Below are 16,421 nucleotides of genomic sequence, written 5' to 3' on the forward strand. Positions count from 1 at the left end.
TCCCCTCCCCGCCGGCCCGCCCCGCGCCCCCGGCCCCCGCCCCGTTCCCCTCCGCCCCGCCAATCCGAGCCCGCTCGCCCGCTCACCCCTTCCCACCTCGCCGCACCGCCCGGCGGACCCCTCCCCTGCGCTCCCCTCGCAGCGGCTCCGCCCGGCAAATCCGACTGCTCCGCGGGCGCGGGCCAATCGCGGCCCCGGGGCGACGACCCCGCCCCGCCCCGGGCCGCTCCGCCGGCGCTGGCGCCCCTCGCTCTCGCCCTTCCTCGCTATCGCCCGGGAGGAAGATGCTCTCGAAGGGCAGGGGAAGCGTCGGAGGGGGCTGGGGGTCTGCGGCCGAGGGCCAAGGCCCAGGCAGCTCTCAGCCCCGGGAACGAGGACCCCCCCCCCAGCCTTCCGCCGCGGCCGCACTGCCCCCCACCGGGCCTGGAGACCTCCGACCGCACTCGAGATGCAGAGCGCTATGCAAATGAAGGGGTGACCCAGTTGCTTTCCGGTGATGACCTGGGGCAGCTTCGATTTGGGTTCCCTGCCCAGAGCGAGACAGCAGCGTAGCCCGGAACACTCCCTGGGTTGCGCACTCTCCAGCAGCTTCCCCCACCTCCAGCCTGGGCTGGCGACGCCCGCGCTGGGACCCCAAAGCCCCCGCAGCTCACAGCTTGGATGGGGAGTCGGGACAGGAATCAGCCTAGGTTACCCACCCTGGGAGGAGGGCGGGTGGAGAAACCTTGCTGGGGGAGGAGGCGGGGCTGCCCCTGAGAGGGGCTGGGGCAGGGAAGGGCAAGTGGAGAGGGTGCCTAGAAGGTAGGCGAGTAGATCACTCTGCAAGAAAGGGGGAGGCTTTCAGACTCACAGGGAGGGGCCGGAACACACAGGAGGGCAGGGGTGATCCCTAGGCACCTGAAAACAGGCCCAGACCTCAACTCCCAGGGCATCTGGCTTGTTCACTGGGCCAGGGCGGGCTGACCCTCCCCTGGTCCTGCTTCTCTGGGTGGGGAGAAAGGTCGGTTTCCCCAGCACGTGATGCCTGCAGTCCCAGAACCTCTCACTGGTTTAATGCTCTGCTGCCACTGTCTTGGAATTACTGATAAGTTCTGAGAGGACCTCCCATTTCATTTTGCACCGGCCTGGGCTAGAAGTCAGACCCTGCCCCTCCCAGACACATCCACACTCCCGTGCAGATGCGGACCCACTCCCAGCTCACAGATTCCCAGGGTGACTTGCATGCACCCTGGGACACACACTAACGCCCCTTAGACTCACTCTGGATGTGCACACGTGCTGGTGTGCAGACACACATACCATAGGAACAGTCCAGAGGGACATACACACCCGCAATCGCAGATGGGGACAGACGTCCCCTCAGCTGCACCCCCATAGCTCTCCCCATTGGTGGGGGCAACATGGTCTCTGGGGCCCCCTGGTGTTGGGGGGAGGCATCAGCATGTAAGACAGACGCCCCTTTCCTATCTGACCCTGGGCCTGTAGCCCAGAGGCCAAAAAAGAGCTGAGCCCCCTCCCCTCGGAGCTCTGGGCCTGGGGTCTGTGCCTTGTACCCTGGGCTTGGGCGGTAGCCAAGGCCTCTACCAGGTCACCACGGGAGTGCTCTGGCAGTGTGCACCCAGCAGGACAGTCCCAGAACCTGAAGTCCAAAGACGGAAGGGCTGGCTCAGGGTCCCTGGGAGTTGGGTAGCAGAGCTCAGAGGGGAGAGAGGTGGGAGGGAGAGGAAGAGGGGGATGGGAAGGAGAGGGGTGGGAGGAAGGGGAGGCAGGGGTGCCGAGGAAGGGATACTGACAAGATGACGAATTGGCAGACTGAGTGGTTGCAAGAGGCAGCAGGTCTTGGCCGGGGGGTGGGGGGGGGGTGGGGGGGGTGCAGCCGGCAGAGCAGGACTGTCTGGAAGGCTGGGGGCCCAGAGAGGTCTGGCAGCCCTGCTGGGCCCTGAGGACCTCTAGCATCAGCCCCCTGCCGCCCCTGAAGTCCCTTCATAGAACTGCATCTCAAGGCCCCAGGGCAGTGTCTGAATGACGTTCCCCCCAGAGCAAAGCTGGCCCTGGCAGGGAGCGGACAAGAGAGTCCCAGAGTGCTTGCCTGTGTCACATGGCTGGCCAGCCTGCGGTTTCCCAGGGCCCCCCTACTCTTTCCTCCCCCAAATGTGCCTTGTGTCTGGGCCCCAGGAAAGGGACACAACAGTGGCCCAGTGGAGAAGCAGACAGCGGAGGGCCCCCACCCGAGACCTGCAGAAACCACTGTCCACATCTCTGCTCAGGGAACAAGTGACACCCTCCAGACCCCAGTGCCCCCTTGGCCCACGTCAGGCAGCTCTGCAGCCCAATCCGAGGGGGCACCCTCGGATGTGCACGTGTGGCACAGGTGGGCTAAGGGAGGATCCAGGCTGAGCGGGCCTCACCCCACCTCACCCCTATACCCCACCCAGATACTGCCCCCCATACAGCGCCCCTACGGGCTGGCCCAGGGTCAGACACACTCAGGGCGCACAGCTGGACCTCCAAGGACATAAATAAATAACCCTGCTGCCAGTTCATCAGCTTTGTCCTCCTCAAAGAGGCAGGGTCAGAGGTGAGTGGGGACCGGGGCCTGAGGGGCGGGAGGCTGGCTCCCAGGGCAGGGCCTCTGAGGATGAGGAAGGGGTTGGCCAAGGCTGAGAGGAGAGCAGAGATGGGCAGGACTCCCCACGGAGCCCCGTGCTCACCTCTCCACCCCGTCATCATGCTGGAGTGGGACAGGGAGGGGGGCAGAGGGGGAGTTGGCCTGGGTTCCCGCACCAGGCCTCAATACCCAGGGTGCTCTCAGCTCTGTCTCACTCAGCTGCCACTATCCCAGCACCCCCCAAAACATCCCATCTACAAAACCCTGCAGGCACCCGCAGGTGGCCAGGAGAGTCTGATCTGAAATAAATTTGGGACATTCACCCAAGGGTCCCGGGGCCAGTTGGAATGAGGACACGAGTATATCAGGGCTGAGGCTGGGGGGGGAGGGCTTCCCTCAGTGCTCTGGCCCAGCGTCAGGGACCCTGTCCCCAAAGTCCAGCCTCTCCCGCACAGGAGTCCCCTCCTTCCAGCAGGTGTGGGCCCAATGAGACATGTTCAGGAGACGGCAACAGCTGGGTCCGACGGTCTGTGCCAGGACCAGGACAGCATGCAGCTGGCAAAGCCCCTGGGCCACGAGTGGACGAGCCCACAAGGCAGCACAGGTCTGCCCCACTACTTTCCCGCCAGACCGTGACATACCTGCACTTGCTGCCGGAAAGAAGCCAGCCGGAGCTTGATTCCCCTGAAGCTGAGCCAGCAGGTGGGCCAGTGGTCAGTACAGCCAAGGCAGGCTGGAGCCCTGTGGAAGGAAAGATGGGCACAATGGAGCCCACACTGTACCGTCTGCGGGGGCTCCCAGAGGCTGGGCAGGCACCTTGGGGATGAGGAAGAGCCCTCCACTCAGGACCAGGTCCCTACAAGGGCCGGAGAGGGCAGCTGGGGGACTGGTATGGGGGCACTGCCAGACTCAGGGGACCAGAACAGGGGCGGCGGGGGGGGTTCAAATAGGGCTTTGCTCCCAACCTTGGGTCAGTTGTCCGGAGAAGCCCAGAGAGGGAGGCAGGCTCTGCCCACAGACACAGAGATAGAACACCTGGGGTCTGTGCATACAGAGAGTATTCGTGTTCACGCATGTGGTGGTCATGGCATGGACCCCAGAGGTGTCCACTTCCCCCAAGATGCCCTGCAGCCCACCCATTCCTGGGCTCCAAGCAGATATGCCCTGAGCCACCAACCGAGCCAGCTGCTGATGACTCACCAGGCCCGTTCCTCTGCCATCGGCATTCATGGGAAGATTCTGTCCTTCCCCACCAGCCAGGGGCTTTGAGGAGGGGACCCCAAGCTCACGGGGCAGGGGGGTATCTGAAGGCATCCCAGTCAGGCCCCCCACATCTCACTCCTCAGACCAGGTGCTCCTTGCAGCCCAGGGGTGGGGCAGGCGGTCTTCTCAGCAGCTCAAGGACAGGAGGGGACTGCGGAGGCTCAAACCACCACCACGGCTGGTGTCCACCCCCCCACACCCATCCTCTCATGGGCAGCCCACCGCCTGCCAGTCCACCCAAACCTATGTCTGGCCAGTGAGCAGACAGAGGGCTGCAGGTGACCTCATACCTCTGTCCTCCCCAGAACCTCAGTGGGGGGACGACGCACTTGGGAGCCCTCGGCTGTCCCTGTGCCCAGGGATGAAGCATCCATGGAGGGGTTTCAGGCCCAGAAAGTACGAAGTGCGGGAGTGGGGGGCAGGGGAGGGAACACACCTCATCCACTGTCCTTGATAAGCGCCCTCACCAGGACCTATGGGGCCCAAAGCCCACAGCAACATTCTAGAAGCTAAAAACCATGCATCATACCCCACTATGCCCCCACACCCCAAGACCTGGGCATGGGGGAGGGGCCTCCCAGGCAGGGCCTAACGGGTAGATCCACCAGCAGCCCCCCAACCCTCCCGGGCCCCCCAAAATGAGAAAGTCCCATGGCCAACACCAAGCCGAGGCTGGAGGAGACCTCTGCCCAGCCACACTTGCAGCCCTCACCCCCGAGCAGCCCCTGGGCCCCCCATGAATGCCCTTGAGCCCTTCCGGCTCCCACAGTGCTCCTCCATGAGTCCAGAGCCTCCCACTCCCATCTAGGGCAGCCCAGACACAACCCTGCAGCCGGGGCAGGGTGCAGGGACCAGACAGGACCGGAGCTGGTGCCATCTCTCACCCAGGCCCAGCCTCCTCCTCCAGGAAGCCACCCTCCCCATTTTCTGCTCTGGGCTTCCTTTGAATGCAGGGTCTGACATGCCTGCACCCCCGGAATGGCACCTGCAGCATGCAGCAGGGACAGGGCGGAGGGAGAGCCCCAAGACAAACACAGCTACAGTCCTGGGCCCTACAGGCCTGGGCTGGGTCTTCTTGACTCTCCAGGGCTCTCGAGTGGCGAGCAGTTGGGGGACCCCAAGAGAGCATAAGCCATAAGAAGGCCATGGGCACCTACCTGGACAGACCAAGGAACCACCCCAAAATCCCAAACAAAGATGGAAGGTTGCCGGAGGCGTGGCATACCTGAGCCCCAGCAGCTGAGAGCGGCAGGGGCCTGGCTGGGTGCACACACCCCAGCAGGGGCAGACCAGCGGACAGAGCAGAGCACAGCCGCCTACCCTGGGCCCCCAGGCAGCTTTGAGGAGCCAGGGAGGCCCCGCCAACACAAACAGTCCTGTGGTGTCGGCCTTCCTGCTGTAGGCCCAAGGCCCACCCAGGCCCCCACCATGGGGGAGGGGCGCACACACACCCTCCCCACACAGAGCCGAGGCAAGGCCATCTCCCCACACCCAAACTGGAGCCTCCAGGGCTGGGAGACACCCACTCCAGGGAAGGGGTCTCTCCTGGGCCCAGCAAGGCCAACCCCCACCTCAGGGTCTTCCCCCCACGTCCCTGCTCCTACTCCCCCCTCAGGTATTTCTCTGCTGGAGGTGGGGGTGGAGAGGACACATCAGGACTCCGAGGGGGGCCACCTTTCCACCCACCACAGGCCCTGGGAGCGTCCTGCCTCAGGCATCCACAGTGTGTGCCCACCCACCTCCAGGCCACCACAAGTGCCACGGAGAAGTGCCACATGGGGCCCAGGCAGCAGGGCCGGCAGGCATTGTTCCCAAATGCCCTCAGCCCAGGCTTGTCCAGAGCATGGTTAGGGAAGGGCCAGTCAGCCTCAAGCATGCCTGCAAACACCACCACTCATGACTCCTTAGCCCCCAGGGCCAACGGGCTAGTATGGGTACCGCCAGCAACGGACCCCATCTGACCCTGGGGAGGCGTCTGAGCACATATGTTCATGGACGCCACCCCACCCTCCACATCCACCCAAAGCAAGAGGGGCTGGGGCCAAGCCAGGGTCGGGACCCTCCAGCTGGGCAGCCTCTGGTTCCACCCACACATTACAGATGGAGAAACTGATGCCAGGACCAGCAGGCAGGGTCAGCTGACTCCCTGTGTGCAGGGCAATGCTCTGGGCCAGAGTGTCTCAGCAGCAAAATCCTCAACCGCTGATCTGATCGCCTTGTCCCCTGCCTGCCCTGCAGTGACCCCCTTCTGGCAGGAAACGTGGCTCACGGGTTCCCAACCACATGCGAGCACAGCCCTCCCTCCCTCCCTCCCTATGCCTCCCACCACTGGGGACAGGATACCCCATTCTTGAAAAACTGGCACTCTCCCTCCCCAGAGGCCTGGGCCCCATCTGTGCTGACACTGCACACGGAGAGAAGCAAGGGCCCCCCTTCCCCTGCAGGCAGTGGAGGGCCCCCACCCCTACTCTCCACCAGTGCCCTGGGCCCCCATGTCTCCCTCCTGCCCACCCTGAGGAGAGCCTGGCCTGGGGCCCAGCTACTCCCCCACAACACACACACAGAGGGACATGGCCACGCAGGGCAGAGGCAGGGGGCAGGGCTGACCTCTGAGGCTCCCGGGTGTCCCGCCGTCAGGGCTGAGCGAAGACAGAGTAGACACAGAGAAGAGGACCAAACGTCCCAAGGGGCCTCCACGCACACCTGTGTTGAGGGCACACACACACACAGGCTAAGGTGGGGCAGCCGTGATGCTCCCCATGGCCTCTCCTTGGAGATCAGGGAGCTGGAGGGAGGAGCCCAGGAAGAGGAGGCCACCACCACCCCCAAATCTACACACAGCTCACAGAATTCCAGGAATGTCAACTTGGCTCTGGCCGGGATCAGGGAGGGAGGCTCATTCCCCTCACTCTTTTGGAGTAAACAACTGCTCAGGGCAGGAGCATGGGTGGGGCAGGCCCTGGGCCCCTCCTCCAGGAAGCCTTCCACCCCCACCAGTTCCCCAAGGCCCACCCGCTGACAGCCTGGATCCCCTCCACTGTGTCCCTCACCTCCACAGTTGCCAGCAGCCTCTGCAGCTGAGCCTGGGTCTGACCCCAGGCCACTGTGACTCAAGGCCCCCTATCCTGTCCCTCTGTCCAGGGACAGGATGTGCGTCCAGTGGGTGGGGTGGGGGGGCAGCTGGGAAGGGAAGTAGCCTCACTCGTGGCTCTGCACGTGGCAGCATGGGGAATGACAAATGCACTGGGCAGGGTGTCTGGGACCCAGGCAAAGGTGGGGGCACAAACTCCAGGCAGGCGGCAGCTCTGGCCAGTTCCACCCAGGCCCCAGGGGACCCTCCGACTCCCCCCCCTTCAGCTAAGGCCAGAATCCATCATCTACCCTTAGAGGGCTGTTAGCTGATGCCTGGGACTCAGCATGGGCCCCACTCACCCCCAGCAGAGATCCAGATGCCCCACGCCAGGAAACCTGACCAGGCCCCTCCCACCAACACACTCGCCTAAGTCACAGGTGCCGCTCTGTAACACACCCATCCCCCACAGCCCAAAGTTTTAACTCCTCCAGGGAGCCTTCCCTGCCTCCCCTGCACACTGATCTCCCCCCAGCCTCCAAACCTGGGATCACCTTACCCCACTTCCAGAGACACAGCCTCACCTTCCTTTAAATCTTCTGTGGCTCCCGCCCCATCACCTCTAGCTCCACCACCTACTTGGGCCCCAGCACAAACTTACGGCCTAGAGCTGCCCCGCAGAAACGGCCTCCAGGCCTCCATCCCAGGGTTCCCTTTGCCAGAATCAGTCCACTCTCTTACACACATCAGCCTCGGTTCAATTCAAAAGGCACCTCTTCCACGACGCCCTCCCTGACCACCCTCTCCAGCCTCCGCCCCTTTCTGAGTCCTCAGAGGCCCGACGCCCCCAGATCACGGGCTACCCAGCACAGCTTGGCCCGGGATGGGTGCAGACCCTTCCTCCGGAGGAAGGGAGGAGGGAGGCGAGCCAAAGCGGATCTCTGGGGCGCTGGGGGGAGAGGAGCTGCCGCTGAGCCCCGCGCGCCCTCCCGCCCTCGGGGCTTCAGGTAAATGCCGGGACGGACACCGTGCGGGCGAGCGGGCCGGGCCACGACCGAGAACCGGACCGCCAAACTCAGCCCCAGAGACAACCCCCCCCGCGGGCGCGCGCGGGCAGGGGCTCCGACCGGGGAGTGCCTTCTCCCGGCCGGGCCACGAGGGGCGGCGGGAAGCCCGTCCGTGGCCGCCCGCCCCCGCCGGCCGCCGGCCAGCCCCTCTGTAACCCCCGCCGCGGGTCGCCGCGCCCCCGGCCCCGGCCCCGCCACTTGTTGCTGCGGCTCGGCTCGGAGCTCCGCGCTCGGGGCTCCAACCCCGCCGGCTCGGCTCCGGCCCGGCTCGGGGCTGCGGGGGGCGGGACCCTGGCTGCATCCCGCAGGCGGGCGCCGTACCTCCGCGCCGTCCGCCCGCCGCGCAGCTGTCAGTCATGCGGACACGAGGAAGGCGAACGGCCGCCGTCGGCCCCTTTGGGTCCCGCCAGGATGCCGTAGGCCGGGACACACCAAGTGGCGGACGGGGGGAACGCCGCCTGCTCCGGCCGCGGCCGCGCGGGCCCCGGAACCCCCGGTCCGCGCGGAAGGAGCTCGGCCCGGCGGGGAGAGGACGGCGGCGGCGGCGGGGCCGCGGGGCGGGCTGCGGAAGGCCGGGCGCGGGACGGGGCTCCCCTCCCCCCGCGCCATGGACGCGCCCTAGGCGGGGCCGGCGCCGCGGCGGAAGCGCAGCAGCAACGGGGAGCGCGGGCGCTGCGCTGCCGCCGCCATGATCATCCCGGTCCGCTGCTTCACGTGCGGCAAGATCGTCGGCAACAAGTGGGAAGCCTACCTGGGGCTGCTGCAGGCCGAGTACACCGAGGGGTGAGGCGCCGGGCCGGGCGGGGGTGGGGAGCCGGGGTCGAGGGGTCGTCGCTTGCGGGACTCAGAGCGGCGGTGGGAGCCCGGGGTAGAGGGGCCCCGATCTGTGGGGCGTGGGCGCAGGGCAGAGCACGATGTCGGGGGCCGAGGTGTGCAGGTAGGCTCCTGCTGGGCGCGGGGGCGAGAGGACGGCGGGCCGGGGTCCCGGGGCCCTGGCCAGGCGGCGGGCGCTCGCACGGGATTCCGGGTCACCCTGCAGGGGCTCCCACCCCTTAGGCTCTCTCCCGACCCTGCTCTACTGACCTTCTCTCGGGAGAGCGTTGCCACCACCCCACCCCGCCTTGCGGTTTAGGGAGAGGAGGGGAGTGGGGCATCAAGCCACCGGTATCTTGGGGACTTGGAGGTATCCTTCTGGAAAGGCATGGCACCTCTTCCCCGTAGTTAAGTGTTCAGCTTCCTCCGTGGCCACCTGCTCCCTAATCTCTCTCCGCTGCTAGACCCACGCCCCTGTCCCGCAAACCCTCTTGTTCTGTGGGACGTAGACCAAGCTCCCTGGCCACAGAGCCGTGAGTAGCGGGTTGTTCTGGGGGATTCTTTTGTGTCCCTGCCTCTCAGCGCTGCAGTCACCACCAGGTTTGTCTGAATCTCTGTTCCCTGGTACAGGTGGACTCCGGGCCCCTGTGCAGACAGTCCCTTGTCCTGATCACATTTGAGCCCTGGGCCTGGGGTGTTTTTGGGTGAATGGGGGGAGGCCAGGGCTGGGCTGAGTGGTCATGCCAGGTCTTGATGAGTCTCTTAGAGTCACCAGAGTGTGAGTGACCGGCTAGAAGCCTGCATAGGATCTCCTCCTGGATGCTCTGGGTAGGAACTGCCCAACCTGGCCTCCTCTGTACCGTCTTGCCATCTCTGCACATTGGAGTGGTGCTGTGGGAATTTTCTGGAAGCCGTTAGGGCAACCGGGGCTGGGTCCCAGGGACACAACTCTAATTGGCTTGAGAACCAAGAGAGAGATGGCTTCCTGGAGAGACCTCTCCCTCCCTGACGAGTGGCACAGACGGCCAGGCAGGGCCCCCTGCCCCCCAGGACTACCCGGATGAACAGGGTGTGGTCTGCTCTTCTCACCCCAGGGACGCCCTGGATGCACTTGGCCTGAAGCGTTACTGCTGTCGCCGCATGCTGCTGGCGCATGTGGACCTGATTGAGAAGCTGCTCAACTACGCCCCTCTGGAGAAGTGATGCGCTGGCGCCCGCCGCCCGCCGGGCTCACCACGAGCAGTCCGCACTTTGCCCCCGTGCACCCTGCCCACCTCCTGCGGGTGTGTGTCTCTGCTCTGGAGGGAACTGTCCAGTAAAGGTCTTTGCAGAACCATGAGGAGGTCCTGACGGTTGGCTTGGCCTTGTGTGACTTCCTGCCGCTGGTGTTTGTGTCCTGCCTCGTGCCTGCAGCTGCTCAGGGATGGACGTGGCACTCACTGCCCAGGTGGAGGGAGAGCCATCCAAGTGGCAGCCATTCAGCGGGGGTGGGGGGGTCTCCTTCTGGAGTGTGGGGTTTCACAGGTACAGACGGCCAAGAGCGCTTGGGTTGGGGGCTCAGGGGACACTGCATGCCCGTCCCCAGCTCATGGGTGCTGTTTAGGCTGAGCACAGAGACCATCACATCCTCTCCCAGGATCTCAAGAACCAGATTTTCTGGGCCCTGAAGTAGAATGCCTGCTGTGGTTTCAGCTGCCTGTCTTGACGGTCTTGCTGCCAGAAGCTTCTAGGCTCCAGCCGAGCTCAGCAGGCTCCTTCCCTTGGCCAAGTTCCTGTGGAGAGGGAGGAGCAGTGCCTAGCCTCCACACCGTCCCCGAGGCCCTCACAGTGGGTGGAGGGCAGCCCTGAGGAGGCTCTGTGGGGTGTCAGGGTTCGCCAAGCTCCCAGTGTCCTGGGCATTGGCATCGAATCCCTTGAGCCTGCCCAGCAAGCTCTCTGCCAGGGGCTTCTGCCCTGTTCCAGCTGGTGGAGGCTTAGAGCCAGCAGCTGTCACCCTGCATGGGAGTCCGGCAGGCCCTGTGCCCTCCGGCGGGCAGTATGCAGAAGTGTGTGGTTAGGAGAAAGGGAGGCAGCTTTCCTTGGCACCTTCTTAAGGCAAACACTGCTGCCTAGACGTGTGACAGGGGGTCCTCTGAGGGCCAGTGAACAGACCTGCTGCAGGGGCAGGGGGAGGTGGTGTCTGCCCAGGCCTCTCGTGTCGGGTTCCAAAGGCTTCCCCCCACCCCCCCATCCCTAATGGCTACACAGGCCAGAAGGGCATTTGGAAACAAGCAGGTCCAGGCCATCTGAGGTCTCCATTGACTCTGGGAGGCTCTGGCCCCGCCACCACTTTTGTGTCCCAAAATAGGCAAGGTTTTTCTGCTTCTCAGCCTGTGCTCAGCTGTCCCTGCAACTGGCCTCCTCTCCCTGGAGTCCCGTCCTTGGCTCAGAGGTGGCTGCCCTGGACCCCCAGGATGTGCTGTCCTGGCCCCTTGTCCTGGCACTGGGTGGGTGGTTCTGTTCACCTGCTGGGGGAAGGCCCTGAGGACCAGGACCCTGTCTGTCACTAACAGTAAGCTCACGCGTCCGTTCCACAGACCTTTATTGAGCGCCTATTATGTGGCACGAGCAGTTCTAGGCATTTGTGATACAGCAGTGAATAAAACCCACAAACCCCCTGTTTCTGGGAAGGGGACAGGACAGTGCACAAGTGAATGTGTGGCCTTTGAGTGGGGAGGGTGTTGGGGAAGTCCCAGCAGGGACCTGGGCAGCAGAGGCCAGGCTGGGGAGGGCAGAAGCACAGGGCCCGCAGGACAGGGCTGGCTTGGCTTTCCCAGGAGTTGGCTGGGGGTCTGTGACCCAGTGACAGGCATCTGGGACTCCTCACCTGGAGTTGTTCTGTATTCCCCGGTGCTGCCCCACCCAGCAGTGTCCCTTCAGGCTTGCCCTGACCACCGTGTGTCTGGGGGTCTGGGAGCACCCTAGGGTGGGCCAGCCCCTCTGGCTGAGCGCATGGAACACCCCAAGACCTCCCCTGCAGGCAGAAGTACTGCTCCTGCCCCGCTGTGGGTGGGGGCCCCAGCTTGGGCCTTTGGTCTGCAGAGAAAGGCACTTGCAGCCCTCTCTGAGGGTAGGGGTCCCCAGAGGTCCCAGTGAAGGCATGGTGATGGCACAGGGGTGGGCCCATGGGCTTGGGAACACACCCTCCCTGGAGGAGTGGGGAAGGAGCAGCATCCTGGGACCCCAGCGCCCTGGCCGTCAGTAGTGTCAGCTCAGTAGTCAGGCGAGAAGCTGCAGCACGTGCGGACGGCGCCTGGGCAGGCTCAGTAGTGCTCCAGCTTCAGGCTTCTATACAGGCAGCACGTGAAGATCATGCCGAAGACCTGGGGCACAGAGCCAGTGTGAGCGCAGCACAGCGCCCGCCACGCGGTGTCCCCTGCACCCACCGGGGCCTGTCCCGCCCCACCCCCAAACCTGCACACAGGCGATGCCAACGCCCACTGCCCCGATGACCCTTAGGTGCTCCTGGATGAAGGTCTCCAGCTTGGTGATGCAGCCGCCCTGGTAGAGTAGGGGTAGGGGCACTGAAGGCGGGCAAGTCCAGCCCCCCCACGGCTGCAGCCCCAGACCCCTTCGGGTGTGACCACACCAGCCCCCCCACCAGCATCCCGGGCCCCGGCCTCCTCAGCCCCTCACCAGGGAGCCCAGGCCCCCGCCAGCCTACCTCCACCTTGTAGATGTTGGAAGCGTGGTCCCGCTGCCCACAGCCGGGCACCACGGTCTTGCAGCAGCTGTCCGGAACCACGCGGCCGCCCGCCTGGTCCGAGCGGATCCACTCACTGTCCCGCCAGTCTTGTGAGTTGTTGCTGCCACAGCAGCGGAACTGCAGTAGGAACGTGGCCCTGCTGAGCCCCCATGACGGGGACCCACCCAGAGGTCCAAGGAGGCCCGCGGGGCTGTGCATGCACCCCACTGCACCACCCACCCACCTCCTGTTGCAGCTTGTCCACAGCACTGGTCACACCCTCGTGGCCTGGCTGGTGGTACCGCTTGGTCATGGTGTCCTTCAGGTTCTCCTTGAGTTCCGTGTTCAACTGGGGGTGAGGGGGTGACCGCTTCAGCTGCGCAGTCTCAGACACCCCCAGGTGGAACCAAGGTGGGACCGGTGGAGGCAGGTGCAGATGGGGAAGAGGTCCAGGGAGGCCTCCAGGCAGGGCTAGGGCCAGATGCTAGCTGGGTAGGGGGTGGGCTGGGCTGGGAGAGTCACCAGGTGGCCATGGACGGGGTTGGGCATGGGGAGGGCGCCCCCACAAGCGGGCAATTTGGGTGCGACAGGCAGGCTGTCCATTCCTGCTGTCTGTCACCCCCGCTGTGACCCAGCCCCCACCCCCAGGGCCTGATGGCACAGTGGTTGGCTCTGGAGCATGGCGGGGGGACTGTGTGTGTGTGTGTGTGTGTGTCTCTGTCTTCTTACACGGCACATCTGCGTGTATGTGTCCCTGCGTGGGTGCACCTGTGTCCCCGCGTGTACAAGTCCATCTTACTGGGTGTGTGTGCCTCCGTGCTCCTGTGTGTCCAGACCCCTCACCTGCTGGTAGTAGATGTAGGCCAGGATGCCAGCAACGATCTCCAGCAGAAAGATGATGAGGAGCAGGATGAAGTACTGGGGGTGGGCAGGGACCCAGTTAGGTGGGGCTGGACGCAGACATCCCTGTCCCGTGAGGACTCCTCGTGCCCAGGCACAGCGGAGCAGAGCCCCCAACCTCAGATCCCAAGTGGCCACAGAGGGCTCCAGGCAGCAGGCGGGTGTGGCCGTCCCCAGTGCTCTCCCTCAGAGCTGGTGTCTTCCCTCAGTGGGCCCAGCTGGGATGTGGGGGCTGGGGGCTGGACAAGTGGGGCCCCGCCCCCACGCCGCGACGCCCCGCTAACCAGGCGCAGCAGGTTTCGCCGTTCCTTGAACGTGGCACAGCAGCCCAGAACACCAGTCACCATGACGACGACGCCAGCCACCACCAGGATGTAGGCTGTGGCCAGGTAGGTGCCCGAGGCCAGCAAGCTGATGTAGTCACTCTTGAGGGCCAGCGTCCAGATACCCACCGCCATGACGGCCAGACCGGCAAGCTGTGGGCAGTGCACACTGGTCACCACCTCGGCCCCAGGTCTGAGAGATGGCGCTGAGCCCCCAGACCAAGGCTCTTTCCGGGACCAGGAATGGGAGGAAGGAGAGGACTGTGGGTGGAGGGGGGCGGGGGGCTCCTCACCCAGAAGCAGCAGTTGAAGGTGAAGAGCAGGTACTTGAGGCAGACGGTCCCACATGTCGCTTTCTCGCTGAACTCCCCCATCCTGGGGCTGAGCGGCAAGGGAGCGTCAGAGAGCCCACGACACCAGGACCTGACCGGGAGGTCAGCCAGACACCAGTGGGGACAGTAGGAGGGGACACAGATGCCCAGGCTGGCCCCCGGCTGAAGCCCAGCCAACCATCTGTCCTGAATGAAGGTCCGGGGAAGACCAGGACACTTCCTGGGAGAGCAGTTCAGAAGCCCCCAGCCCCCCCACCCCCAGCCAGGGTACATGTCTACCGCCCACAGCCGAGCTGAAGGCCAGGCCCTGGAAGGCTGAAGGGCCTGGCTTCCCTGACCAGAGCCCAGGCCACAAGGGAGACAGGGAGGACCCCAACTATTACCGGCTGACTCACCCCTGCTGGCAGTCAGGATAGGAAGCCCCAGCAGGCACCTCAGGGTGAGCTCATGCAGGCCCCACCCGCCCCCCCCCACACACACACACAACATTCCCCGGGCCCCACGTCACAGGCTGGCAGGCTGGCAGGAGCCGACTGGCGGCTGGAGAGAAGGAGGCCACTCAGAGACAGACTGATCTGCCCCTTACGAGACACAGGGCCTCAGGGAAGCCCCTTAGGTTTTTGTTAAAGGGAAGGCCTGCCTTCCTCTTTGCCAGGGTGGGCAGAATAGATGGGCTGGGCAGGCAGAGCCGGCAGAAACACATTCCCAGATCTGGGGTGACCTCCACTAATCCTCAAGTACTGGAAAGGGGCCAGCAACCCCAACCCCACAAGACCGAAGCTACAGGCTGTGCTCCTCCCCAGGGGCATCCAGGGACACCTTGCCTGCTCTGTTGTAGGTCTCTGTGCTGAGGAGGGTGGGAGAGGGCCCTGGGGCACAGTGGCAGCCGGACGCCCCAGGCCACGTTTTCCAGACCCGCACAGCACCACCCAGAGCTGAACTTTCACCCGCCCCACCGCAGCTCACCTGGCTGCCGTAGGGACGGGCTCCTCGAAAGACAGGCGGCCGGAAGTTCCCAGGAGGCCCCGCTAGAAAGGCACAGGCAGTCAGGTCTGGCCCGCGCTGGCTGGGCAGGATACCGTCACCCCTCCTTGTGCCGCCGCTGGGACAGATCCGGACCGGCTGGGCCTCCACGAGCAGGCAGGCGCTCCCGCGGCGGGAGGGAGAGGCCAGAGCCCGGTATTTTGGTCTGGGCTTCGGTGGGCGGGGCAGAAGTATTTCTGGACAGTGCGATCCTGGGAGGAGAGGGACCACTCCCTTCCCAAGCACCCCACCTGGCCTTCCTGCAGACCAGCCACGGCCCCTTCCCCCAAGCGGCGAGTACCTGCAGCCCGGGCAGAAAAGACGCAGACCCGAAGAGCGGAGCCGGGGTCTGGAAGCCCCACGCGCTCGCAGGCTGGCCCCGGGCCCGGAGAGGTCCCAGCCCCGCGGCCCGCGCGCGGACGCCGCGCAGGAGGGGCCCTCTGGAGTGCCTGGCGGATGTGAGCCCCTGGGAAAGCGCCGGCCAGAAATAGTTCCTGTGGCCTGGGACGGAGCTGCCCCACCCCAGCCTGCAGCCCCGCGCCGCAGGCGGAGCCCCTCACTCAGCGCCGGCCAGGCCCGGGGAGGCAGCCACGCGTCACCGCGGTGAAGCCGCCGCCCCCGCCCGGACGGGCCGACGGTGCGCCCACTTGCACTCAGGCGGAGGGAAGGGCACCGGTGTCCACAGACAATGACCAAGGTGCTCAGAGGGGGCCGAAGGGGCGCCAGGCCTGTCCGAAAGAGCCAGGGGGCGCCTCTGCCCCCGCCCGGGCGCCCCTCCGTCCGCCCTCTCTCTGGAGAGGGCCGGCGCGGGGGCTGCTGCCGGGCCCGGGGACCGGGCCTCCCGGCCCTCCCGGCGCCTGCAGCCCGGCTCGTCAGGGCCGCGCAGGGCCCAGGACACCTGGCCCCCTCCCGGCCTGCCTGGCCAGGCGGCAGACTCACCGGCCACGAGTCAGAGTCCGGCCGGGGGCGGCGGGGGAGGGCGGGGGCGGCTCGGAGCGCGGAACTGCACCGCCGGCTGGGGCCTGCGAGTGCGACGCGCTCCGCCCACGACCCGCAGGCCCGCCCACGGCGGCGGGCGCGGGGCAGGTCCCGACAGTGCGCCGCACGGGAGGCGGCGCGGCGGGACATCAGCCGGCGCCGGCGCTGGGGGTCCCGCCCGGGACTGCGGAGGCGGGCCTGCGGCCCGCAGGCGCCCACAGCCCAGCCAAGGACTCACACCCTCGGAAGACGGAGGAACTGGGCTGGGGAGGTGTGTCCAAAACCTGGCCTCCTCCAGGCCCAGCCGGTCTGGTTCTCCG

At 65.7% G+C, this 16,421-nt stretch overlaps 3 protein-coding genes across 15 annotated transcripts in view; 1 reads left to right on the forward strand and 2 right to left on the reverse strand.

The window, feature by feature from the left end:
• The window catches only part of TSPAN4 (tetraspanin 4), a 26,969-nt gene extending 18,500 nt beyond the window's left edge, over positions 1-8,469 (reverse strand). The window contains exons 1-3 of one of the 9 annotated variants that reach the window (XM_040639701.1): positions 7,603-7,838; positions 6,479-6,574; positions 3,250-3,349 (exon numbers count right to left, since the gene is read on the reverse strand). Coding sequence is in view for 2 of the 9 variants with exons in the window: in XM_040639697.1 (XP_040495631.1) it covers positions 3,250-3,349; positions 3,574-3,650; positions 3,809-3,922 (291 nt within the window). In the remaining 7 variants the exon portion in view is untranslated. Of the gene's footprint in view, positions 1-3,249; positions 3,350-3,573; positions 3,651-3,808; positions 4,036-6,478; positions 6,652-6,717; positions 6,800-6,921; positions 7,052-7,602; positions 7,839-8,329 lie in introns of those variants that run through there. The other 8 variants (XM_040639699.1, XM_040639700.1, XM_040639705.1 and 5 more) reach the window with 8 other exon arrangements.
• A 164-nt stretch (positions 8,470-8,633) lies between these two features.
• POLR2L (RNA polymerase II, I and III subunit L) lies at positions 8,634-10,157 on the forward strand. The gene is made up of 2 exons (XM_040639723.1): positions 8,634-8,791; positions 9,916-10,157. Exons 1-2 carry the CDS (start codon positions 8,697-8,699, stop codon positions 10,022-10,024), a joined length of 204 nt encoding a protein of 67 aa, XP_040495657.1. The 5' UTR covers positions 8,634-8,696; the 3' UTR covers positions 10,025-10,157.
• Positions 10,158-11,385: 1,228 nt separating this feature from the next.
• The window catches only part of CD151 (CD151 molecule (Raph blood group)), an 8,060-nt gene continuing 3,024 nt past the window's right edge, over positions 11,386-16,421 (reverse strand). For 2 of the 5 annotated variants that reach the window (XM_040639716.1, XM_040639718.1), the window contains exons 3-9: positions 14,062-14,149; positions 13,730-13,921; positions 13,389-13,463; positions 12,790-12,894; positions 12,525-12,683; positions 12,275-12,361; positions 11,386-12,183 (exon numbers count right to left, since the gene is read on the reverse strand). In XM_040639716.1, the coding sequence (XP_040495650.1) occupies positions 12,124-12,183; positions 12,275-12,361; positions 12,525-12,683; positions 12,790-12,894; positions 13,389-13,463; positions 13,730-13,921; positions 14,062-14,142 (759 nt within the window). In that variant the 5' untranslated portion in view covers positions 14,143-14,149 and the 3' untranslated portion in view covers positions 11,386-12,123. Of the gene's footprint in view, positions 12,184-12,274; positions 12,362-12,524; positions 12,684-12,789; positions 12,895-13,388; positions 13,464-13,729; positions 13,922-14,061; positions 14,192-15,066; positions 15,146-16,421 lie in introns of those variants that run through there. The other 3 variants (XM_040639719.1, XM_040639717.1, XM_008699607.2) reach the window with 3 other exon arrangements.

The sequence above is a fragment of the Ursus maritimus genome, unplaced genomic scaffold, assembly GCF_017311325.1.
Source record: "Ursus maritimus isolate PB19 unplaced genomic scaffold, ASM1731132v1 scaffold_23, whole genome shotgun sequence".
Taxonomy (NCBI): domain Eukaryota; kingdom Metazoa; phylum Chordata; class Mammalia; order Carnivora; family Ursidae; genus Ursus; species Ursus maritimus.

Bases quoted from the DNA above. Each gene is read 5' to 3' on its own strand.
- POLR2L (XM_040639723.1), top strand. From the start codon at position 8,697: ATGATCATCCCGGTCCGCTGCTTCACGTGCGGCAAGATCGTCGGCAAC. The intron at 8,792-9,915 runs GTGAGGCGCCGG...TTCTCACCCCAG, and splicing joins CAGGCCGAGTACACCGAGGG to GGACGCCCTGGATGCACTTG.